The 25,550-nt window shown below is 38.9% G+C and overlaps 1 protein-coding gene across 2 annotated transcripts in view; it reads left to right on the forward strand.

Annotated features, from left to right (window-relative positions):
- Positions 1-25,550, forward strand: part of DIS3L (DIS3 like exosome 3'-5' exoribonuclease) — a 42,738-nt gene that overhangs the window by 13,255 nt on the left and 3,933 nt on the right. Inside the window, exons 4-14 of one of the 2 annotated variants that reach the window (XM_043989344.1) lie at positions 1,739-1,874; positions 6,469-6,645; positions 7,539-7,617; positions 8,256-8,435; positions 8,989-9,158; positions 15,242-15,403; positions 16,421-16,668; positions 17,332-17,424; positions 19,923-20,456; positions 22,490-22,644; positions 22,750-22,928. In XM_043989344.1, the coding sequence (XP_043845279.1) occupies positions 1,739-1,874; positions 6,469-6,645; positions 7,539-7,617; positions 8,256-8,435; positions 8,989-9,158; positions 15,242-15,403; positions 16,421-16,668; positions 17,332-17,424; positions 19,923-20,456; positions 22,490-22,644; positions 22,750-22,928 (2,113 nt within the window). The remainder of the gene's footprint in view (positions 1-1,738; positions 1,875-6,468; positions 6,646-7,538; positions 7,618-8,255; positions 8,436-8,988; positions 9,159-15,241; positions 15,404-16,420; positions 16,669-17,331; positions 17,425-19,922; positions 20,457-22,489; positions 22,645-22,749; positions 22,929-25,550) is intronic. The other variant, XM_043989345.1, reaches the window with a different exon arrangement.

Raw genomic sequence — 25,550 nt, forward strand, 5'->3', positions numbered from 1 at the left:
CTCTGGGTGGTAGAGCAAGAACGAAGGTGAAGGTCATAAGAATTGAGGTTTATATATTGGAGGCCAGAAAATTCTGATGCACATCTTCAGAATTTCCATTATACCAGGTAGCATGGAAGGGAAGACTAACATTTCTTCTGATCTTATCAACATGTGAGCAAATTACATCATCACAATTAATGTGAAAATATGGTGATTATTTATACTGCTATAAATCAGAAGTCAGATCTCTCCCTCGGTTTGGCACAAGTTTAGTGACTGAAGCTGAATTGGGTTTCTTCATATCATCAGCTTCATATACGAATTTAGCTTGGCCTACTGGTCCTTAGAGGGTGGGTTGGGTACTCACCACATGCTTAGCCCTCTACCCAGAAAACAAGATTATAAAATATATTGAAGAGCAGTCACATTGAGAGAGAAAAAAGGTTCCATTGGATGGAGTAGGAAAGGGAGTTTGGCTCATAGTCCTTTTTTAGGGAAAGGAAATGAAAAATAACCAAGCATCATAATAATAGCTGACATTTCTATAAAATCTTAAGGTTTATAATTACATGATCTCTCCAGTTCCTCATAACATCTCTGTTGGGTGGTATATTGGCTGGAGACACTCAATTGTTGGTGATACTCAATGCTTACTATATACAGGCTCTTGCTGCTATACTTGTAACATTCAGATAATCAATTTAGATAATGGAGGAAACCCACCTAGTCTTTGCCCTCCCCTTGCTTGTTTGGCTAGGGCTTATCACTAGGATTCCACTCACTCAGATAATTGATTGGTACTGCCCTAATGGGCATATTCCACAAGCATGGTGTGAACAAATGGGTAGAGTATAGCATTTGAAAGGATCTCTCAGGTATTACCATAGTCTCCAAGTGTACCATAGGAATTTAGTTCCACAGTAGCTCAGTGAAGCTGTCCGACACATCGTCATGCCTGACCTTGAACCTCCACCAATCCAAAGCTGATTCTGTCTCCAGAACCAAGAAGAATAGAGTCCAGGGGTGACTGCACAGGCATCTCAACAGAGGACCATCTGAGGGGCTGCTGGCATGGGCACAAGAGCATTTACTTTATAACCGTACATGAACTATATCCTCTGAATGCCATATGAGCTCCTCAGTGCATTGTGAAAACCATATGCCTTTCAAATCATGTGGATAGTTCTCTGTTATATTTTCACATCCCATCCTTGTGTTTTCCAGTGTTGAGTAGTATCAGTGTGTATATACATACATATGCATGTGTGTATATATGTATATATTGTATGTGTGTGTGTGTGTGTATTGCAGAAGATTTTTTTAAAACCCTAATAAGTACTTTTGGAATTTGAATTTGAATCAGATTTGGAGTTGGAAGGAAGCTCAGAGGCCATCTAAGGTCCCTCCTTTTACAAATGAAGAAACTGAGGCCCCAGGGGTCATAAGAATTTCCCGTGGTCATATATGAGTCTGCTTATGACTTTTTGGAAACCTAAATAAGAGTTAACAAACCAAAAATAAGGTGATTACAAGTGATTTGCCTGTAGACACGGGGCTCATTAGCTTCAGAGGCAAGAGTGGAATCCTGGACTCTTATCTGCAAATCAATCAGTTTTCTTGCTACATGGTGCTATGTGGTGTTATTGCCTCTGAACCTAACAATTCAGAACAAAATAGGACATTCTAAGCAACAATCCATGTTTCCTAACATGTGTGTGCTGGGGGTGGGGGTGGCACACATGGTTTGTTTTTCTAGGAGCATTTATAATGCAGCTGTATGGTACTATCACCACTGCCAAGATAAGATGCCCGTTGTTATGGTGACAGAAGATGAAGAGGCAATTCAGCAGTATGGAAGTGAAACTGAAGGTGTATTTGTGATTTCATTCAAGGTATTTCAAGTTGTTATTTCATGGGTGTGCACATGTGTGTGTATGAGTGTGTGCATGTGTGTGTGTGTGTGTGTGTGTGTGTGTGTGTGTGTGTGTGTGTACATGGGTGCACAGAGTATCCTCCTTAAGCAGTACCCACAAGGCTCTAGGCATCTTTGGCCAATGAGTGACAGGGCAGGAAAGAAGGGTTTTGTATCACCCTCAGCCTAGTTCAATATGACTCTGATGCGGGGCAGCTAGGTGGCGCAGTGGATAGAGCACCGGCCCTGGAGTCAGGAGGACCTGAGTTCAAATCCGGCTCAGACACTTAACACTTAGTAGCTGTGTGACCCTGGGCAAGTCACTTAACCCCAATTGCCTCACTAAAAAAAAAAAAAATGACACTGATGTTCTGAGCAAGGTTCCCTGGACCACACAGCTCCCAGAATCTTCCCCAGCTTGAGAGCCCAGCCCAGGCCAACCTCACTCTGTCACTGTCCATGCCCTACATGAGCACCACCCAGGAGAACCCAGAGATTTGGCTGAACAAGTCGCCAGTGTTGAAGGCTAGCCTTGTTTGGTGTCTTTTTCAGCTGCTTTTCACTCTTCATTACACTCGGATGAGAGGAGAGATTAGTGGGAGTAAATAATAGGATTGAAGCTGTGGCAGCATTTGTTTGAGTCCTTCATATGGAGCTGTGATAGACATTGTCATTGACCATCCGCCTGGGCTGCCCTTACACCATGCTGCTATCTCACCTTTGGAGGTTATAAAAAACAATCTATTCATTAATGAATTATTGATCTTTTTTTCTTGTCAAGATCTTCAACCAAATGACATTTGGTTGCTGTCATTTTTGATGCAGAATCTTGAACAAGACCACCCATTTCTCCTTGTCAATTCTAAGAGATTCTTATTGAACCTTTAATTGTAGATTTTATAGGGCTCCTACTTGTCTTATGTTTCTGTTGCTAAAATTTGCCAATTGAATTTCCTTGCCCTCCAAAAAACAATGTTCTTGGATGGCAAAGAATTCCAGGGGCTCTAGATATTAATGGCGATGTCACCTCTTTTTTCTTCTGCAATGCATCATGTCTTGTTCTGCGGAGGACAGTTGACTAAAATTACGTTTTTCTCCTCGCTGTGAAAATCACTTCTCTTTGTAGTCAAGTGTTACAATGCAGTTTAATTTTGTACAGCTACACAAACCATGTGACCAAGGGCTTCACAAAGTTGAATGATAGTGGAATAAAAAAGTAATATGGGGTCAAGGTAAGGTGGCTCATAAGTTCTTTCAGGGGGGATTTGGACTTAGAAAAGAATGAAGAAAAAAACTTCAGAAGAGGTTGGGTGCTAATGACAGAAGTTGGAAGAAGGTTTGAGAAGTGAACATGTTTAATGCACCTGAGAATCAAGGACTAAGAACAGAGAAAAGTCATGACTTCTGGGAGGGTCTGGGGGAAAAGAAAGCAATCTGAATCAGACTCCCAAATAGCTAGAAGAGATGTTGGCATAAATAAAAAAGGATAATATGGTTTGACTTCCTCATGAACTTGAATAGAGAGACCATATCGGGAGTCCAAAGACCTAGGACTGAAAATTGAGACAAAATCACAGATTAATTTGATAGAGACAAAAATGTACATAGATTCTTTGAAGGCATTGTAAAAAATCATACTGGGGCAGCTAGGTGGTGCAGTGGATAAAGCACCAGTTCTGGATTCAGGAGGACCTGAGTTCAAAATCCAGCCTCAGACACTTGACACTTACTAGCTGTGTGACCCTGGGCAAGTCACTTAACCCTCACTGCCCCTCCAAAAAAAAGAAAGAAAGAAAAATATACTGGTGGGTCAGTCTATGAGTCAAGTAACTATTCATTAAGACCTCACTATCTGCCAAATACCGTGCTATGCTCTAGAGATAGAGAGAATAGCAAAGCCACTGTCCCAGCCCTTGAAGAATTCTTATTCCAGACAGGCACTTATCATGAAAACAACTACGTATATTCAAGATATATAGAGTAAATTGAAGGCAATTTAAGGAAGTCAGGAACTGGAAAGGATTTCTGCAGAAGGTAGCATTTGAGCCAAGTCTCGGGAGAAGCTAAGAGCTGTAGGTGAGAAGGGAGAGCATTCCAGTAATGAGGGACAGCTAATGAAAAGGCATGGAGTCTGGCCACGGGGCAGGGGAGCAGGATCCTACTGTGGAAGGATGGGAGTCAATGTACGAACACTGGAGAGGTCGGAAGGGGCCAAACAGGATTTTATATTTGATCCTGAAGATAACCAGAAGCCACTGGAGTTGACTGAGTACATGTAGGATGGGAGGTAGGTGGGGAGTTATGTGGTCAGACCTGTATTTATGCAACATCACTTTGGCATTTGCGTGGAGATGGATTGGAGTGGGGAGAGCCCTGAGGAAGGGAGGACAACCAGAAAGCAATTGTAATAGTCAAAGTATGAGGTCATGAGGGCCTATATCAAGGTGGCAGCCGTGGGAACAGAGAGAAGGGGACATACGTGAGAGATGTTGTGAAAGTACAAAGAGTAAGACAAAAGATTGAATATGTAGAGTGAGTGTGAGTGAGGAATCAAGATAATGAGGTTTTGAGCCTGAGTGACTGGGAGGATGCTGATGCCCCTGACAATAATGGGAAATATAGAAGGTTCTAGGAGAAAAATAATGAGTTTGTGTTGGACATAGTGAATTGGAAATGCTATTGGAACATCCATCTTGAAATATCCAAAAGGCAGTTGGAAATCCCAGACTACAGCTTACGAGTGAAATTAGGACCAGGTCATCTGCATAGAGGTTCATTGAGCAAACCCACGGAAGCTAATGAGATTCCCCAGTTGAGATGGTATAGAGAAGAATGCTTAGAACAGAGACTTGAGAAGAGTGGTTAGTCATAGTTAGTAGGAGGGACCTGGGGGAAGATCCAGCAAAGGAGATTGAGGAGTGGTCATACAGGGAGGAGAACCGTGGGAGAATAATGTCATGAAAACCTAGAGAGGAGAAAAGGGCAGCCTTCAGTGTCAAAGACTGTGGAGAGGTGAAAAAAGGCTGAGGATTGAGAAATGACCGCTAGATTCACCAATTAAGAGATCATTGTTAACTTTGATAGTGTCAGTTGAATGGTGCAAGGCAGATTACAGAGAATTTAGCAGTGAGCAAATGGAGAGGAAGTAGAGGCACTTAGGGTAGACAGCTTTCTCAAAGAGTTTAGCCAGGAAGGAGAGGAGATATATAGCCAAATAGCTATTGAGAACAGAGATCAGTAACCTGTGACATTCACGCCAAGAATGGTGCAAAAAAGCCATAGAGGAAGCATGAAACTCTGAGGGTTGGAGTGAAGGTGTATACGCTGATAACCTCAAACTCAGCATCATCACCTTCACTAGCCTTCCTTGGATGCTTCCACTTGTCTTTTGGAGAAATAGTTATAGTGAGTACATCAGCAGTGCTCAGGACCTCTCTGAAGATTCAGAGATAAGTGATGCTAATATTCATCAGTAGCCTCTTAGGGGTTACTGGTTCCCTGCCCACTTCTTTTTTTTTTTTCTTTTTTCTTTCAGAGCAGTGAGGGTTAAGTGACTTGCCCAGGGTCACACAGCTAGTAAGTGTCAAGTGTCTGAGGCTGGATTTTGAACTCAGGTCCTCCTGAATCCAGGACTGGTGCTTTATCCACTACGCTACCTAGCTGCCCCAGGCCACTTACTTCTAAAAATAGTTTGAAATTAGATTGGGTTAACAGTATTAATTGACTTCTCTGTATGCAGAGTACTAACTGAGGGAAGAGAATTCCCCAAGGAGCTTATGCCCTACTCAGATATGTGTAAACCCAAGTGACAGAGACAGAAGTCAGTCTCCCACTTTTCATGTCATCTCATGCTGGCTACTAAAGATCAATATGGCTCTCCCTGCCTCTTTTAATGGCTCAGTCAAACATTTTCCACTGACCCTAAACATGGCCAAATAGATAAAGGCACCTGGGCCTGCACAGCCAGACTCGAGCTATGTGATGATCGTTTTTAAGACCATCTCCAGGAACAGGGTGCTTTGTCTCCTACTGTCTGCCTTTACACTACTAGCTTTGGAGACTGTATGCACATATATAAACACGTATGAAAATGCAGAGTAATCAAGAATGCAAATATAAAATGCGATGGAGCCTCACCAGTTCATCTAAAAAGGCTTTGTGGAAGCCGCTGACCTGCATGACCTTGAGCAGGTCTTTCACTTCTCTTAAACCTCAATTTCCTTATCAGTAAAGTGAGGGGTTGTACTTGAGGACTATGGAAGTCCTTAGATTTCAAAATATGTGATCCTCTATTTCCTCTGCTTAGAATCACCTCCTCACTAACTCTACAAAGCCTTTCTAGACTAACTAGGAAATTCATTTGTCCATTGAATAAACATTCATTAAATACTTATTATGTGTAAGATCTTCTTTTAGGTTCTGGGGGTGCAAAGACACAAAACTAATATTGGCTAATATTTCCTCGATGCTGTGTTGCGGCCGCTGTTGTTCAAGAAAATGAGTTTTTTAAATGGAACTGAAATGGAGATTTTTATTAATAATTTCTCTGTCGTTTTTAAACTTTTATTACACAGAATTATCTGGACAACTTTTGGCCCGACTTAAAGGCTGCCCATGAGCTGTGTGATTCTATACTTCAGGCTCGTCGTGAGAGAGAACTTGAAAGCCAGGAGAACAATGGGAAAGAATACCCAGAGCATCTTCCTCTGGAAGTATTAGAAGCTGGAATTAAGTCTGGAAGATATATCCAGGTGAGGAAAATGACAAAAAGACATTGTCAGGAATAAGCTACTATGTCCCTTCTCTGAATGGGGGAGTGGTGATGGTGGTTAGAACTCTCAATTGTTTTCTTCTTTACTTGCTTATGAGACCTTTGAAAGAGCAGGATAAATAGGCAGTCAGCCTAACCAATGAACAGCTGTCACTATTGAGTAGTTTGTTGGTGCTGTGTGGGCTCAGACATCATTCTACTTATAGAATCTAATCATCTAAAGCCACAGTATTAGTGATGCTTTTTAATTGCCAGGTTACAGTTGAAGAGGAGGTTGGAAATGGCCTTGCAAATGTCTTCTATCCCTGGGGACGAAATAAAAATTCCTAATCTAGTTTAGGAGTCTGGGCCAGTTCTAAGCAGAGTTTGTCTTGTATATCCTGGCCTCGGCTCCTTCTTTTTTCAACCCTCTCAATGACAGGTACACAAGAAGCTGTTGCTACCAGGGTTTCTTCTATCAGAAAGGGATATGATAAATTCCATCTCACTGATAGATTAAGAAATTACTATGTTACACCTCCCAGGGATATCTACATTTTTTGCATAATCTAAAGGAACGTTTCACAAATGGTAGCGTTTTATATACATTCACATGGGATATATTTGGGGTCAGGCGCCTTGCAAGGCTCTTTATGCTACATAGGGAAGGCCAGCTGAGTCAGGAAGAATGCCACTATGAGGAACAGCTCCACTGTGTCCTTTCCTCTCAAAGAGAAAAAAAAAAAATCCTCATTGTTGGAAATTGTGATCCCACACCTTATAAAAATGTAATATAAGGGCTATTGTTGCATCATTTTCAACATCGTAAAGCTAAGCTGAATTTTCTTCCACCCCTCTCCAGGCCATCTCACTGACTGTTCATTTTGATTTTAGGGAATTCTCAATGTCAATAAACACAGAGCACAAATAGAAGCTTTTGTCCGACTCCAGGGAGCCAGCAGTAAAGACTCAGGTTCAGTATATTCAGTTCCTTTCAGGAACATTTTTACCCTTCTTTACTAAGGTCTTCCGCAGTGATGAAAGTAGGATTGTTATTCTTTTATATTACACTTTTTATTTGTCATCTCAGTCATGGGCTGCATAAAATAGAAATTGTGACAGGTCCACTTTCTCATGGACCAGGCTATCGAGGTTAAGAGATGATCAGGGTTTTTTGTTTGTTTTTTTTTGGGGGGGGTGGGTAAGGCAATTGGGGTTAAGTGACTTGCCCAGGATCACACAGCTAGTAAGTGTCAAGTGTCTGAGGCCGGATTTGAACTCAGGTACTCCTGATCCAGGACTAGTGCTTTATCCACTGCGCCACCTAGCTGCCCCTAATAATGTATTATCTTGAAGGGATATGTTATTACCTATTACTATTGTTATTGTTATCATCATTATTATTATTACAATGAGATAATAGTTCTAAAATTATTTGATGCTTTATCAAATAGTGCTAAACAAATATTAGTTGATAGTTAATAATCTCCAGAACAACTCAGAGTTGTCTTCATTTTTAGAAGTAGGAAGCTACTGAGTGCAGGACTATTTCACTTGAAATGTCTTACTGATATTGAAGAGCTCTGTGTATCTTTGCCTCCTTAAAAACAGATTTGATTAGTGACATACTTGTTCATGGCACAAAAGCTCGAAACCGCTCAATTCATGGCGATGTGGTAGTAGTGGAACTGCTCCCCAAAAATGAATGGAAAGGAAGGACTGCTGCTTTATGTGAGAATGAAAACGATGACAAAACACCAGGGGAGTCTCCCAGCGAGCCCATGCCCACAGGTAAATGAAAGAAGGAAGGACAGACGGTGAGCCTCTGGAGGGTTTCTGTTTTCAAATGCATGAGATAAAATAACTTTTCTAATAGTAATTCGTCCTTTGCCTAAATTTCACATAGATTTATTATCTTCCCCCACTTACTTATTAATTCTTAAATTGGTAAATAAGGGGACGAAAGAGAAGGGAGAAGGCCATAGAGTTGTATGCCAAGTACACATCAGATGTGGCAAAAGAAGGACAAAAAGAATGAGATACAGGGATCTCCATTTTCTAAATCGAATGATAGGAAAGCATCTTTGAGCATCTTTGCACTTCTTTAGATGTACTTGATGATCTCATGTGATAATTGTCAGGATGCTAAGATAAAGGAGATTCTGTCTTCGATTGTAACAACTTAAAGGTAGTGGAATGCTGAGCTAGCCCCTTGTTTCCTTCTATGTCACTTTACAAGTAATTTTAGCATTAATTTAATCGGCATTTGTTCATATGGTACATAGTTATCTCTTAGCCCCTCGGTATACCTCTCTCATAACTCAATATTGTTTCTTTTTCAAAGGCAGAGTGGTAGGAATCCTTCAGAAGAACTGGCGGGATTATGTGGTGACTTTTCCATCTAAAGAAGAGGTTCAATCCCAGGGCAAAAATGCCCAGAAAATCCTAGTTACACCTTGGGATTACAGAATTCCCAAAATCAGAATCAGTACTCAGCAAGCAGAAGCTCTACAGGTAACTAGTAGAAATTTATTTTATCTGAATTTGGCTGTGTTTGCTCAGCAGCAGTAGATACAGGTATTTCTTTTAGCAAAGGATGAAATAAATTATGGATGGCCCCAAACCATATATCTGGTGCTGTGAAATGCTGTTTTTAAGAAGTTCTAAATATAGAAGAATAAGCTATTGAGTAGTCTTCAGTTAATAAATGAAGGGCAGAAAGAAACTGTCCTAGAAAGAACTCTGTAGGACAGCCAGAGAAAACATATATTATCCAACTGTCGAACTCCAAAACTAAGTCTGTATGTTTAATGTATGTGTACCCATACACACATAAAAATCTTTAGTGTTGTTGGCAAAGTTATGTGTGTATACATATTTATATACATAGGTGTATATGTATGTATGTACACTTTGCCAACAACACCAACAAGCTTCCTTTCAGCAAATGATAGAGAAATAATTTTCATGCCCTGTAATGATGATCTGATATAATGTTACTTCACAGAATCAATTACCTGGAGAAGAATGTAGCAATGGAAAAAAGACACCAATAGAGAGTTAGAAATTATCCCTCGGGGCAGCTAGGTGACGCAGTGGATAGAGCACCAGCCCTGGAGTCAGGAGTACCTGGGTTCAAATTCGGCCTCAGACACTTAACACTTACTAGCTGTGTGACCCTGGGCAAGTCACTTAACCCCAATTGCCTCACTTAAAAAAAGAAAAAAAGAAAAAAAAGAAATTATCCCTCACTTGACTCATAGACTTCAAGCCTTGCCTACCTTAGCTCATATAATATTTGCTAGCTGTTAAAATCTATGAAACAAAACTTCAAAATGGCTCCTTCCTTCTCTGTAACCATTGTTACATAATGAGACTCTGGAGAGGGGAGCATCTTGGTGGCACAGTGGATAAAGCACCAGCCCTGGATTCAGGAGAACCTGAGTTCAAATCCAGCCTCCGACACTTGACACTTTCTAACTGTGTGACCCTGGACAAGTCATTTAGCCCTCATTGCCCTGCAAAAAAAAAGAGAGAGAGGGGGAGAGAGACTCTGGAGGAGAGAGAGAATGAGGCTGATGACTTTGCACAGCTCTGCCTCATTTAAATCCAATTCACCTGCAAGTCAAGACATCGCCCTCCTGATGTCTAAATGAAGGATGAACAACAATATGTTACATAATAGCGGGAAGGGAGATAGATGTTACTAAGAATAAGTTTTTAGACCCTTTATAAAAATTAATTCATCTTTTAAAAATTTAATTTATTGGTATTCTAAATGTGAAACCCTTTTCTAATGATTAACAACCTGACATTCTATTAAAGAGAAACAGAACCATATCAAAATTGACATTCTCAATAAAAATGAAATTGAAAGACATAAGAAAGTTGAAGCTAAGTGGTAGACTTAGAGTGTTAACCCTGGAGAAACAAATGATGGTTTTGGCAGGGGGGTCTTATTGATCACCTAAAGGCAACAAGAACAATTGTACTCAGGATTAACAGTTACAGTCATGACCACATAAAAAACCTGTTAAGATAGTTACACCAGAATCTGTTGCTGAGCACAAAATCTCATACACCAAAATCTATTACAGAAAACAAAGAAATAGAGAAATTCTATGGAGACCTTTATAAGGCCCTCCGATCTAAATCAGCATTGTGTGACTTCATTTCAGAAGCAGACATGAGGATGATTTTAGAAAATATAGCTCAGGGGGCAGCTAGGTGGCACAGTGGATAAAGCACCAGCTTTAGATTTAGGAAGACCTGGGTTCAAATCCAGTCTCAGACACTTGACACTTTACTAGCTGTGTGATGTGACCCTGGGCAAGTCATTTAACCCTCATTCTCCTGAAAAAAAAAAAAAAAGAAAATATAGCTCAGGATTAAAAAGTAAAAGAAGGGGCAGCTAGATAGTGCAGTGGATGGAGCACTGGCCCTGGAGTCAGGAGTACCTGAGTTCAAATCCGGCCTCGGACACTTAACATTTACTAGCTGTGTGACCCTGGGAAAGTCACTTAACCCCAATTGCCTCACTAAAAATAAAAAGAAGAAGAAGTAGTAAAAGAAACCAAAAGGTAGTAGGCTACTTAGAGCCTCCTACCCATATATCATAAGTAATTTCTTCAAAAAAGAGTTAAAAGGTGCTGGATAGGGTGAGCACCCAACCACACCAAAAAAATTAAATTGATTTTATATTAATAGATAGAACATGGCAGATTATTGATTTGGAAGTCAGTTCTGAATCAACTGGATTTTGTTCAGTTGATGAATTAATTAGAGTAAAGGTTAAAACCAGTACCAAACTAGAAGAAGATATAAAAATTAGAAAATGACACTGTAGATTACAGTAGTTCCAATCTGACACATCCATATGAGCTATTGACTCTGAAAAATGGGAAATGGATAAAAGAAAGGACATAAATTCCAATTATCAACTTTCTGAATTTTTCAAAGAAATTTAACCAATGCAAAACAGTGTTCTCAGTTATAAGGCCAAAAGAGAATTGAGCATTCGGTAAGCACCTGTTATGTGTAAGGCCCTGTTGCTGCATTCTGGAGACACAAAAACAAAACCCAAAAAATTTCTGCTTCCAGAAATATCAGCCAGCAGATTTTTATTTTGCTAAGAAAGACATAACAAGCAAGGATGTTAAGACAAGCATTAATTTAGAATATAAATACATTTGAAAAATATTATAGTAGTAGAATAGAGGAAGGTATGAGCTATAGCACCTTGTAAAACAGGTAAGAATGGTGGAAGGGAAAATGAGTTTGCAACAAGCTCAGCATGAGACCTAACTAAGCCTCATCTTCTCAAAAACACTTACTTATTGAACTAGCAGAACAACAAAGAGAAGGAAAAAAAGAGAGAATAAATGTGCCAGTGTTTCCTTCAGCAGTTTATTTTCATCGTTGACAGTAGAATCATCATATCTGGACTCTTAAATAACTCATTCTCTTGTGTATTTTATGAGAAAATGGAAATGGTACATTAGAAAAGCAGCTGAAAAAAATTTTTTTTGTTTGTTTTTGGTTTTTGTGAGGCAATGAGGGTTAAGTGACTTGCCCAAGGTCACACAGCTAGTAAGTGTCAAGTGTCTGAGGTTGGATTTGAACTCAGGTTCTCCTGAATCCGGGGTCAGTGCTTTATCCACTGCACCACCTAGCTGCCCCTGAAAAAAATTTTTAAAAAGAAAAGAAAAGCAGCTGTACCAGACCAAATACACACACAGTAAATATATGCTGGAAGAAATATGATTCTGAAAACATTAAGAGATTGATTTTCAAGATCTTCTGAAAGACAAGATAGCAAATGATTTTTAAAAATAATGGATACCATCATTACCAAGGAGCAGCTCGATGGCACAGTGGATAGTATGAGGCCTGAAGTTAGATAGACTTCTCTTCCTGAGTTTAAATCTGGCCTCAGACACTTGACACACTAGCTGTGTGACCCTGGGCAAGTCACTTACTCCTGTTTGCCTCAGTTTCCTCATCTATAAAAATGAGCTGGAAAAGGAAATGGCAAACCACTCCTCTGCCAGGAAAACCCCAAATGGGGCCATGAAGAGTCAGGCAGGACTGAAACCACCGAACAGCAAATCATTACCAAAAAAACTTTGAGAATTATACACACACACACTGAGGAAAGTATGAGAAGCCAGCAATTTGGGGGACATCATAGTCACACAATAGAAAGTTACAGAGAGCACAAGATCCTTCTGAGCATTAAAAAAGAAAAAGGACAGTCAAGATGAACATAATGTTAAAGGCTTAGCACAGTGCCTGGCACATAGTGTTATAAAAATTATTAGTGATGGTGATATTGTCTAACACGAATAGGCTGAAATCACGTGAGTTTCTTTGATAAATGCAACTACAAAGATAACTTGGTTAAGTGATCCTTTGTCAAGCAAGGCATAAAACACAGAGGTGTATTCTTTCAAAATCAATTTGCCATTGGCATGAGGGTGTCCTTTGTCCTTTAGAAGAGGTGGTGGTTGTTGTTGTCGTTGTGTTCGTCCTTTGTTCTGGAAGGGGACCATGAAATTGGGATGATGTCATGACTTGCAGTGAATTGAATTTAAGTGGAGGTCTGAGAAGAGTACAAATGGAGAACGAATCCCTATAGAAAGTAAATTTCTCTGGATTCTCAGTTTATTGATGACATGCACCAATCATATTTGAGTCCCCTAATATACAGGGCATCCTTGATGCAATCCATGACCATTCAAAAAAAAATCAGCCAGACTGTTTGTCCAGGAAAACCAAATGAATGAAAAATGCCTGTTGTCCTTAAGATGACTTAAGATCATAGCATTTAGAGCCAGAAAGGACTTTAAAACCATCTAATTCAACCCTATGCAGTGAGGTAGATAAGCCATTGAATTAGCCCTCTGTATATATCTTATATATCCACTGTTTGTGGACAGTGAGCTAGGTTCAGAATTGAATAGATGGAAGAGAAAGCAGGCTAGATTGCATTTGGGAAATTATACCACTTTCTTAATGATCCCAAGCTGTTCACTGATGCAAAAACACCGGTACCCTTCCAATGAATCATGGGACACCATAATCTTTGAAGAATCAAAATTGTGGGTGACCCAAAAGGCAAGAGAGAGGTGAGTGGTAGATATAAGTAGGCTAACAGCATATTGCCAATAATAAATTGGGTTCAGGAGAGGATGTAAAAGATAATTGTCCTGGAAAGGGGTGATTTTTTCAAAAGAATGTCGGCAAGTCATGGTAAAAATGAGAAATAACAAGCAGATAACATGAGTGCTACATTAACAGATTGGTAAAAATCCTTGCAGAAGATCTCCAACTTGTTGTGTGACTCCTCTGTGGAGAAATGTTTGGGAGGACATGGGCAGGAATTGCACAGAATGAGAAGGTTGTAGATAGGTTATGCTCTTTCAGTTAGAGAGAATATCTACATCAAGAAATAAATCCTTGAGCTCAGGCATTGAAATATAGAAATGAAATCCCCAAAGTCTTCAGTCAGTAGGTCAGCATCTACTTGTGCCCTTACCTGGTGCATCTCTAAGTCCTCTTGCTCCCACCACACCCCTCCCCTGCTTCTTTCTGGGAAAGAAGGAAATGTGTGGTGAACAATGGCAGCCCTTTCCCAATTAAGTGACTACACTAAAATAACATTCTTGGATCTTGAAAGAAATAAAAAGCACTTCATCCTCACAAAGTTTAGAATCCCTGTTCCAGAATTTTATTGGACCACTTCAAAATGTTTTTCAGCATATAACTAGAAGAGTATTATCTGTGGCATATTATAAGTGGTATGATTTTTTGGCAGCCTATTTGCAACAGGTTGTTATGCCTCACCTCTTAAGATTTGGGATAATGGGCTCATCCCCACCTGGCATTTCAGAAATCATCAAGAAACAGTGTTGGGAGGGGTAGCTAGGTGTCGCAGTGGATAGAGCACCGGCCCTGGAGTCAGGAGGACCTGAGTTCAAATGCGGCCTCACACACTTGACTCTTACTGTCACCCTGGGCAAGTCACTTACCCTCATTGCCCCACCAAAAAAAAAAAACTAACAGCAAAACAAAAAGAGAATACCTTAAAGGAACAAGTTGTGTTAGTTGGTGCAGTGCATTTGTTTGTGTTTGTGGGTTTTTTTAATCATTAAGGCAAAGAAAACAGAGAACAGATGAACATTTTTATTTCAAAGTAAAATTATAATAAAATGTTCTTATCAGTTGACACACCTGTTCCTTCAAGTGCTAGCATACCCTGTAGTAGAAAAAACTCTGGACTTGGAGTCAAGAAAGACCTGGGTTTGAATCCTATTTCTGACACTAGCTGTGTGACAAATAGACTAGTCACTTAACCTTGCAAAGCTTCAGTTTCATCATCTGTAAAGTGAAGGTACTAATACCTACCGTATATACTTAGCTGGGTTGTTTTGAGAATCATATGATGATACAATGTATGTGAAGCAATTTGCTAACCTCCAAGTACCATTTAAATGTCAGCTGTGATTACTTTTTACATTTATTTAAGTTGGAATGTCTCTGATTGACTGATTTAACCTCTAATCCCAGAATGTCTATACTTTTTCCTGTAACTTAAGGACTTCAGGGTGGTTGTGCGTATTGATTCTTGGGAGTCAACATCTGTATATCCAAATGGACATTTTGTACGAGTTTTAGGAAGAATCGGAGACCTTGAAGGGGAAATTGCAACGATCCTGGTAGAGAACAGTATTTCTGTTGCTCCTTTTTCAGAAGCCCAGGTTAGTTCCTCCTGTAATTCTGTGTTCTCTAATAGCTTCTGGTGTTTTCTTTTTAATTTTTTTTATTTTGCCATGAAAACAAAACTCTGCAAACAAAACCTCTTGGATCCATGAAAGGAGAAAACCCACACTTCCCCTTGTTTAATGTTTGAAATAGTTTCATTGTGCTTCCAGTACAGAGTTCTTATTCAATAGTCTGTGTCCCTGATAGTGATCAGTTTTGAAATTTTTCCATGTAGCTAAAAAATGGCTCCCTTGTAGGGCTGGTGGTAGGAGTGTAATGTCTGGTTGAATTTCTGACTGAGCCACACCCTCTATACAACCTTATAAGTGTATGAATCAAGCCCTTCCAAAAGCCAAAAATAGGAGGAGATTCTTCTGCTTATTATCTCAAATCTCTTGTCTCCTAGTCAGACAAAGAAAGGATAACAAAATCAGACTTAAAGAAACAAAACAGTTTGCTTTAATATTATAGTATTTCAGAATACTTTACATTATGAAATCAGTGTTAATATAACTGTAGATCTTAACTTGAATGCAATGAGCCCTGCTTGACAAGACTAGAATGTTTTTCATCTCTTGGCAGAATTAGCTGGGATTTGACAGTCCAAATAGATGATAGCAGAGAGAAAATAGTGTACTAGTCTTGGGCTAAATGACATTGTTTTACGTGGCTTTTAAAGAATATTAGCCCATCATCATGGAGGCATGTTAATTTTTTTACTACTTGGATTTGGTCTAAAATTGGGAAAAAATTGGAAAAAAAATAGCAGCTTTGGAGAACAGTAAAGAGGGGAGGAGAACACCCGTTAGCCATCTGTACATTCACATTCTAACTTCTGTGTCGAAAGGATCAGTTGGAAGGGAGGAGATGGCTGTAGGAGGTAACCTTAGAGGTATAGAACTGGAGTGATGTGTTAAGGGAGAGTTGGAGTGATGTGTAATGTGGTAAAGAGCAGATAGATGATGCTTGAAGCCTGAAGCCCATCAGTTGCTGACTTAGTTGTCCTCATACAGATGTGTGAAATGCCAGTCAACACACCAGAGAGTCCCTGGAAAGTGAATCCTGAGGAGGAACGAGAACGCATTGACTTGAGGAGAACCCATCTTGTGTTCAGCATTGACCCTAAAGGCTGTGAGGATGTGGATGATGCTCTGTCAGTCAGAACCTTAATTAATGGCAACTTGGAACTTGGGGTTCATATTGCAGATGTAACTCACTTTGTGACAGCAAATTCTTATACTGATATAGAAGCTAGAACCAGGTAATACTGTTAGGTGTGGCTCAGGAAATTAAATCACATGTTAAGTAAGCATTATTGTTGAATGTAGGTGGTTGTACTTTAATCTTTAGGCCCTGGTAACTATGAAAGTTGGATCTTTACAAATAAAGAATATGCAAGAGGGAAAGAGTATTGGATTCCCCAGCCCAGAAAAATCCTTGGAGGAAGAAGTTGGAAGTCTACTTCCCTTTTTTCCCTCAGGAAAATAGGATCCTTGATAACCTACCTCTTATTATATAGGGTTAACCTCTTCATGCCTTCTTTTGTACTAAATCAAAATTAGCTTAATATTCCCTGAATTAATATGGAATTGCTTTACATAAATATCAGATTGTTACATTATAACTTTTCCTGATATTCAGAATTAGTATAAGATTCAGGTCGGCAAAGAAAGCTATTTTCTCATTTCTTTATGCAAAGTGAAAGATACAGATTCTAAAAGCACTCACCCACAAGATGGTACGCTTTGGTATAACAGATGAGCTCACTTAAAGGGTGTGCCACCTTGTGTAAAAAGCTGCCAGGCTTTGATGAATTGTAAATTGTATTTTGGTCCTTTGGCCCACTATAGACCAGACTACTTCCTAAAGCAATAAATAATTTTGTATTCCTGTACTATGTTATGCATATATATGTTATTTACAGGGCAACTACTTACTATCTAGCGGATCGTCGCTATGACATGCTTCCCTCCATCCTGAGTGCTGATTTGTGTTCCCTACTTGGAGGAGTTGATCGGTGAGGTTTCTTCAGACTACGAAGACTCCCCTTTTTCTTCTCTTCAACTTTCCACTGCTCTGTTTTTCATTTGCACCCTATGCCCTATCTTCCCCTCCACTAGTCCTTGGTCCAGTTCACTTTTCTTTTCCATTCTTTTCTTCCACTTATATCCACTTATCTCTACCTCTAGTACACAATTGCTTTTAACTCTGACTTGTTTGTTTTCCAGTTAAGTCCAAGAATATATATATATCCAAGGATATCTGTGTGCATACACATTTCTTTGGAGGACTCGATGAATGTCTTTTTTCTTTTTTTTGTATAACAACCATGAACCTGTATCTTTTTTGAAGGGGCGGGGCAGAGCAATGAGGGTTAAGTGACTTGCCCAGAGTCACACAGCTAGTAAATATCAAGTATCTGAGGCAGGATTTGAACTCAGGTCCTCCTGAATCCAGAGCTGATGCTTTATCCACTAGACCACATAACTACCCAAACCTGTATCTTTTAAAAATGCACTGCTACTATTGTTTTTTTGGCCTTCTCTGTGTTTCTAATTATCATTCCCTTAAAACTACTGGGCCATCACAAATGCTGTGGGCTAGGATGATTCTATCTACTTAGTTCTGTTTTCCTTTACAATGGATGAAGTCAATGAAAACAGGTTGATCTCAGTCGGAAGCTATTCTAATCAAGACGGAAAACTGTAAGCTGGAATTTGTAATCACTTACAGCTGTACCTCCAGGTTAAATATGAGATAATCAATGGTTATTACAAATTTCAAATATGTTAGAGCCACATTGGAACCAAGTTTGATATTGTTTCATTCATTTAAAAATTGCTTTGTTTTGGGGGCAGCTAGGTGGCGCAATGGATAAAGCACTGGCCCTGGATCCAGGAAGACCTGAGTTCAAATCCAGCCTCAGACATTTGACACTTACTAGCTGTGTGACTCTGGGCAAATCATTTAGCCCTCATTGCCCCGAAAACAAACAAACAAAAAAACACTTTGTTTTAGTAGTACAGTTGCACTAACATCCATCCTACTCAGTGTCTCAGATGGAACCCTGAATTCTTGAAGGCTATACCTATAGGCCACAAGCTCCAGCAGGTCTTACCAAGTTAGAACAGAGGAGAGGATAGATGATAGCACAGAGAAAATAGTGTACATGCCTTGGTCTAGGTGACCTTGTTTAAGTTGTTTTTAAGGAATTCACCTAAATACAGTGATCTAAGACAATCTGAAAGGACTCATGATGGAAAATGCTATCTGTATGTAGAGAAAGAACCAGTGGAGTCTGAATGCATACCAAAGCATACAATTTTTCAATTTCTTTTTTTTTTTTTTGTGGAGTTTGTTTTCAGTTGGTCTATTTCTTCTTTCACAACATGACTAATATAAAAATGTGGCCCTGACATAAATGTTGTGGGCTAGGATAATTCTATCTGCTTACTAATGCTTTCCATTACAATGGATGAAGTCAATGCAAACAGGTTGATCTCAGTTGGAAGCTATTCTAATCAAAATGGAAATTGCTTGCTGTTTTAGGGAAGGAAAAAATTTGGAACTCAAAATTTTAAAAAAGCAAATATTAAAAACTGCCTTTACATGTAATTGGGAAAAAAATAAAATACTATTTAAAAAAAAAAAAAAAGATTTAGGGGGCAGCTAGGTGGTGCAGTGGATAAAGCACCGGCCCAGGATTCAAGAGGACCTGAGTTCAAATCTGACCTCAGACACTTGACACTTACTAGCTGTGTGACCCTGGGCAAGTCACTTAACCCCCATTGCCCTGCAAAAAAAAAAAAAAAGAAGAAGAAGCTGTGTGATTTGGGGCAGCTAGGTGTCGCAGAGGATAGAGCACCGGCCCTGGAGTCAGGAGTACCTGGGTTCAAATCCAGCCTCAGACACTTGACACTTACTAGCTGTGTGACCCTGGGCAAGTCACTTAACCCCAATTGCCTCACTAAAAAAAATTTTTTTTAATTAAAAATTAAAAAAAGATTTAGCCTATCATAATGGAGGCATGTTGATTTTTTTTTTCACTACTTGCACTTGATCTAATACTCTACAAAATTTCCAAAAAATAGAGCAATCTTTAGGAGTAGGGAGAGGAGAATGCTCATTAATCATCTAAACATTCACATTCTAGCTTCTGTGTTGAAAGTAGCAAGTTGGAGGGGCAGCTAGGTGGCGCAGTGGATAGAGCACTGGCCCTGGATTCAGGAGTACCTGAGTTCAAATCCAGCCTCAGACACTTAACACTTACTAGCTGTGTGACCCTGGGCAAGTCACTTAACCCCAATTGCCTCACTAAAAAAAAAAAAAAAAGAAAGTAGCAAGTTGGAATAAAAACCTAGTAGTGATGGAATATATGCTATTAAAGTATAGAGATCATGGCATGAGAAACTAGACCAGAATCTATAGAAATGATATCTGTTCTAAATTTTGAAAAGCAGAACTTGTAATTCAAGGTAAGATGATGCTCTGAAAAACTGTGATATTTTTTTTCAGGTATGCTGTAAGTGTCATGTGGGAATTGGACAAAAATTCCTTCGAAATAAAAAAAGTATGGTATGGTAGAACCATCATTCAATCAGCATATAAACTGTTTTATGAAGCCGCACAAGACCTGCTAGATGGAAACTTGAGTGCTATAGATGATATTCCAGAATTCAGAGAAATGGATGAGAAAAGCAGACAAGCCAAACAGAATGAATTGGTGTGGGCAATTGGAAAGCTGACTGCTATTGCCCGACATGTACGGGCTAAACGAGACAGCTGGGGGGCCCTAGAACTGGAAGGAGTAGAGGTCCGAATACAGCTGGATGATAAAAAGAACATTCGCGATCTCATCCCCAAGCAGCCCCTGGAAGTCCACGAGACTGTTGCTGAATGTATGATCCTGGCCAATCACTGGGTAGCCAAAAAGATCTGGGAGAACTTCCCTCATCAGGCTTTGTTGCGACAGCACCCACCTCCGCATCAGGAGTTTTTTTCTGAGCTCCGGGAATGTGCTAAAGCTAAAGGCTTTTCCATGGATACACGGTATTCCTCTCTCTCTCTCTCTCCCTCTCTCTCTCTCTTTTTTTTTTTTTTGGGGGGGGGGGGCGGTATTTTACTCCTTAGGAGTTTTGTGCCCATCTTGTGGGATTGTAATAGAGCTTTGGGCAAAGTTGGAAAACCTACTTTGTTGTGGTTCAGTCGTTTCAGTTGTGTCCAACCCTTTGTGACCCATTTTCTTGGCAAAGATACTGAAATGGTTTGCCATTTCTTTCTCCAAGGAAAACTTACTGGCTCTCTTCAATTCATGGCAAAGTGAAATATTTTATGGGTGGTGACTTAAAATAAAAACTCATTTCCTAATTCTAATATTCACCCATTTCATTCTGTAAGATGGGCATGAGAGGTGTCTAGCCATTGGCTTAATTTCATCCATTCTATAGTGCAAGTACTAAGACGTGATCCTACTTCTGCCCAAACTTGCAAAACCTAATATCATAAAATGGTACAGATGCCAAAGATACTTAATTTCCCTGTAAAGTAAGATGTTACATTTTTTGCTTTAAAAATAAAAAAGTCTTTTTCTTTTAAAATGAACTTAGGGGCAGCTAGATGGCGCAGTGGATAGAGCACCAGCCCTGGATTCAGGAGTACCTGAGTTCAAATCCGACCTCAGACAATTAACACTTACTAGCTGTGTGACCCTGGGCAAGTCACTTAACCCCAATTGCCTCACCCCAAAAATAAATAAATAAAAATAAAATAAAATGAACTTAAAGAAGACTTTAAGAATACTTCTGGGGGCAGCTAGGTGGCGCAGTGGATAGAGCACTGGCCCTGGAGTCAGGAGTACTTGGGTTCAAATCCAGCCTCAGACACTTAACACTTACTGGCTGTGTGACCCTGGGCAAGTCACTTAACCCCAATTGCCTCACTAAAAACAAAAAACAAAACAAAAAGAATACTTCTGTCTGGTAGCAATTGAAACATGCTTTATAATATTCCCATGATGTTTACACATTTAAAAACAAATTTAGAGGGTTGTATTTTAAAATTAGTAACTTAAAAACCTAAACCCCCTCAGCCAATAATAAATCATTCTCAGTAAATGAGTTAGGTATTTTACCTTTCTCCTCAATAATATTAATTTCTCTAGTCCCTCTTCTGTTTATTTGTGGGGTTTTTGTCTGTCCATTTTTCCTTTACTCTGGGGTCTCTTTCTTTTCTCTGTTTCTCTTTATCTATATGTAATCACCTCTTAATTATCTTAATTATTAATAAATAATTATCTTAAGAATTGTAATATTCGTGTCAGTAAGTATTTATTGAATGCTAAGCAAAGAATTGAGAGCTTGAAAAGGGCTTTACTGATCATCCAGGCCAACCTCTAATTATACAGATGAGAAAAAAAAAGATCCAGATGTTTCTAATGACATACCCTTAATAACACCCCTAATTAATGAGTGGACTGTATCCAGAACACAGGTGTCCTGATTTCTGGTTGAGTATTCCTTTTTTTTTTTTTTTTGGCAGGGCAATGAGGGTTAAGTGACTTGCCCAGGATCACACAGCTAGTAAGTGTCAAGTGTCTGAGGCCAAATTTGAACTCAGGTCCTCCTGAATCCAGGGCCGGTGCTTTACCACTGTGCCATCTAGCTGCCCCCTTGAGTATTCCTTTTGCTTGATGTGCCATGCTAACTTCTATGCGTAGAGTTCTGGGTTAGTTATAAGAAAGAGAATTGAACTATTTAATTTTAGATTGTTCTTTGGGGGATCATTATTTTGAAAAATTTAGTTCCAGAAAGTATACATGTAATTCTTTGTTAAATTAAAAATTAGCTTTAGCACTCTATCAACACATGACTCCTTCCCAGATGGCATATTTGGAATCTGGTCCAGTTTCTCTATTTTAACCATAAAGAAAAATTAGATTTTTTGAATTGTTTTTAAACATTGTCCCCCCCAAAATGGTGATCAGATCAAAGCCATCAGAAAGACAAGTAAAGTCTTCATCTCAAAGCTTTGATTTGCAGACCAGTATTTGGTCCCTAATACATTTTCTTTTTTTTGCTTGGTAGATCTAATAAAACTCTAGCTGATTCCCTTGATCACGCCAATGACCCAAGAGATCCACTGGTAAACAGAATACTGCGTTCAATGGCTACCCAGGCCATGTCCAATGCGTTGTACTTCTCAACTGGTTCTTATGCAGAGGATGAGTTCCACCATTACGGTAGGATACTGACATCCCCCCACACTTACAGGGTATGTTTGTAAAACTATTTGTTTAATGTTCTTTTCTCATCATTTGAATCTCCTTTTTTTTTTTTATCTTAAGGGCTTGCTTTAGATAAATATACCCATTTCACGTCTCCAATCAGAAGATATTCAGATATTGTTGTGCACCGACTGTTGATGGCAGCAATTTCAAAAGATAATAAAACAGAAATTAAGGAAAATTTGTTCAGCAGCAAAGACCTGGAGGAATTATGCCGACATATCAACAATAGGAACAGAGTAAGAATGTATTTTAAATGCCCTGTCCATTGTACTACTTTCATTAGCAGTAATAATGATTATGTTCATCACAATTACATTAATGATAACAAAAACGGCATAGTGCTTTGAGGTTTGCAGAGTTTTCCTATGTTGTCTCATTTGATCATCATGACACCTCTGTGATAATTGGAGCTATTATTACCTCCATTTGACAGAAGAGAAAATTGAGGCTCAGAAAAGTTTAGTGACTTGTCCATAGTCACACAGCTAGTGTCAGAGGTAAGATTTGAACCCAAGTCTAGCTCTTTCACTGCCCCATGCTTCCTCTTCAGCTTTACTATACAGTAGAATTAACAAGTATTTGAGCTTTTATTTAACAACATTACACTTTAGCAAATTAAAACTAAAATGTTAATAACAATGAATTCATATTTTTAAAATGTTTCTAAGTTCTTTGAAATAATTTAATAGATACACAAATGTTCCCTAGTGGGTATATTCAATAGCCTATGGAGACTTGGAAAGATTTTACTTTGGGACACTGTTTACAGTAGAGATAAGACCAAGGATTTCCCTTATATCTGCTTCCTTGGTTTGATGAACCGCAAACAGTACTGACTTAAAAGAAATCATGATACAACCTGTAAGCCAGTTTAGAACTCGGAATATATTTTCTCATGGCAACAGTGTTAATAATGGTTAGTTAAATGTTACCCTTCTTCAGACAGAAGGGATGGACACCAGATGGAAAAAGGAGCATTTTTAGATATGGCCATAGTATGGATTAATTTTGATAGTTATAACTTTCCACCCTGTCCACCCCCATTTGTGTTTTTAATTTGGGAGGAAGAAAGGAAAGTTAATGGGAGGTGTAGTTAGTAATAATGTAATAGTAATGTCTTAAGGGGTCATTGTAAAATTTCAGATTCACTCAAGGGAAGATCAAATAGCATGATAAGCAGAACTTTTAAAATGAAAGTATAGAATTATATACTTAGAGCAAATGGTATGAGATAGAATTCATAATTTCATGTACAGTTCTATTTTTTTGTATGTTTTGATTTATGTATGGAAATTCTCTATGGTTTTTAAATGCAGCATTAAATTAAAAAAACCCAAACAAGTTATAATTTAGCTTTTTTGGAAGACCTTTAGTAATTGGGAACTTACTGCCTTCCAAAGCATCCCATTTTTGTCATGTTACTATAATGTATGTTATTTTGTTTACAACAACTGATCCATTCTTCAAAATTTAGACCCATTGCTGCTAGTTCTACACTGCTTCTTCCCACCTAATTCTTTTTTTTTTTTACTTTATTTGGGGGGGAAGGGGGCAATGGGGGTTAAGTGACTTGCCCAGGGGTCACACAGCGAGCAAGTGTCTGAGGCCAGATTTGAACTCAGGTCCTCCTGAATCCAGGGCCGGTGCCTTATCCACTGTGCCACCTAGCTGCCCCCCCCTTTTTTTTACTTTAAATAAAAATGTTTATTAAATTTTTTTTTAAATAATGGTTAGTCAAGTCCTCTAGTTGCCCACAAAAGTCTGTCTAGTCCAAAAGTAGCCTAGGAATTGTATTGATATTATTATGTGTGCATATGTGAATATGTAAAGTATACACATGCATAATATATTATCAGTATAAGTATAATGTGAATGTTTTCTGTGTGCACATATATAAAAGTACATATACTAAGGGTAAAATATATATATGCTATTGCTGAATATTATTGCAGCTAAGCTGTTTGATATGTTCATGTGTGTATGTATAAAACTGTACTAAGATTTTTCAGACACCCTATATATGTGTATACATGTACATAAATGTGTATGTGTGTTTATAAATCAGTTGTATTATGGATTAAATTAGGCAAGGCAACTAAGTGGGGTAATGGAGTGACTGCTAGGCTTGAAGTTAGGAAGGCCTGAGCTCATATGCAGCCGCAGATCTAGATGTGTGACCCTCAGCAAGTCACTTAACCTCTGTCTGTCTGGATTTCCTCAGTTGTAAAGTGGAAATGATAATAATACCTACCTCCCAGAGTTGTGAGAATAATGAGATGCTACCTGTAAAACACTTGGTATTAATAACTGAAGAAGTAGAAATGCTACAAACTTACCAGAAAGCACATTTGAAAAGTTAGTTCTCATAATTTAAAAAATGTTTTTATTTATTAAAATTCAGCATAGTCACCATCATACTTGTATATTGCTCTGAACATTACTGCTCAGTGCCTGAAAAGATTACATTTATAATCCTAGTTATAAGATCATCCAAAGGAACAACATTTTGATGCATAACAGACAGTTTTGATGTGACCTCACAAAAAAAAAGCCTAATTGAGGTGGTTGATGAGGTGTCCTGGGGTAGCCAAGCAAAAGGACTTCCTCTACCGATCCAGCTGAAAAAATGTCATCCAAAAATGGTTGCAATATACCACGTGTAGTGATAGGATGCTGCAGCTTGTTAAAATTAAAATTAAACATTTGTTATTCAAAATTCACAAAACTAGGGGGCAGCTAGGTCACACAGTGGATAAGGCACCAGTCCTGGATTCAAGAAGACCTGAATTCAAATCTGACTAAAGACACTTAACACTTAATAGCTGTGTGACCCTGGGCAAGTCACTTAACCCTCATTG

Source organism: Dromiciops gliroides, chromosome 2 (genome assembly GCF_019393635.1).
Source record: "Dromiciops gliroides isolate mDroGli1 chromosome 2, mDroGli1.pri, whole genome shotgun sequence".
NCBI classification, from domain to species: Eukaryota; Metazoa; Chordata; class Mammalia; order Microbiotheria; family Microbiotheriidae; genus Dromiciops; species Dromiciops gliroides.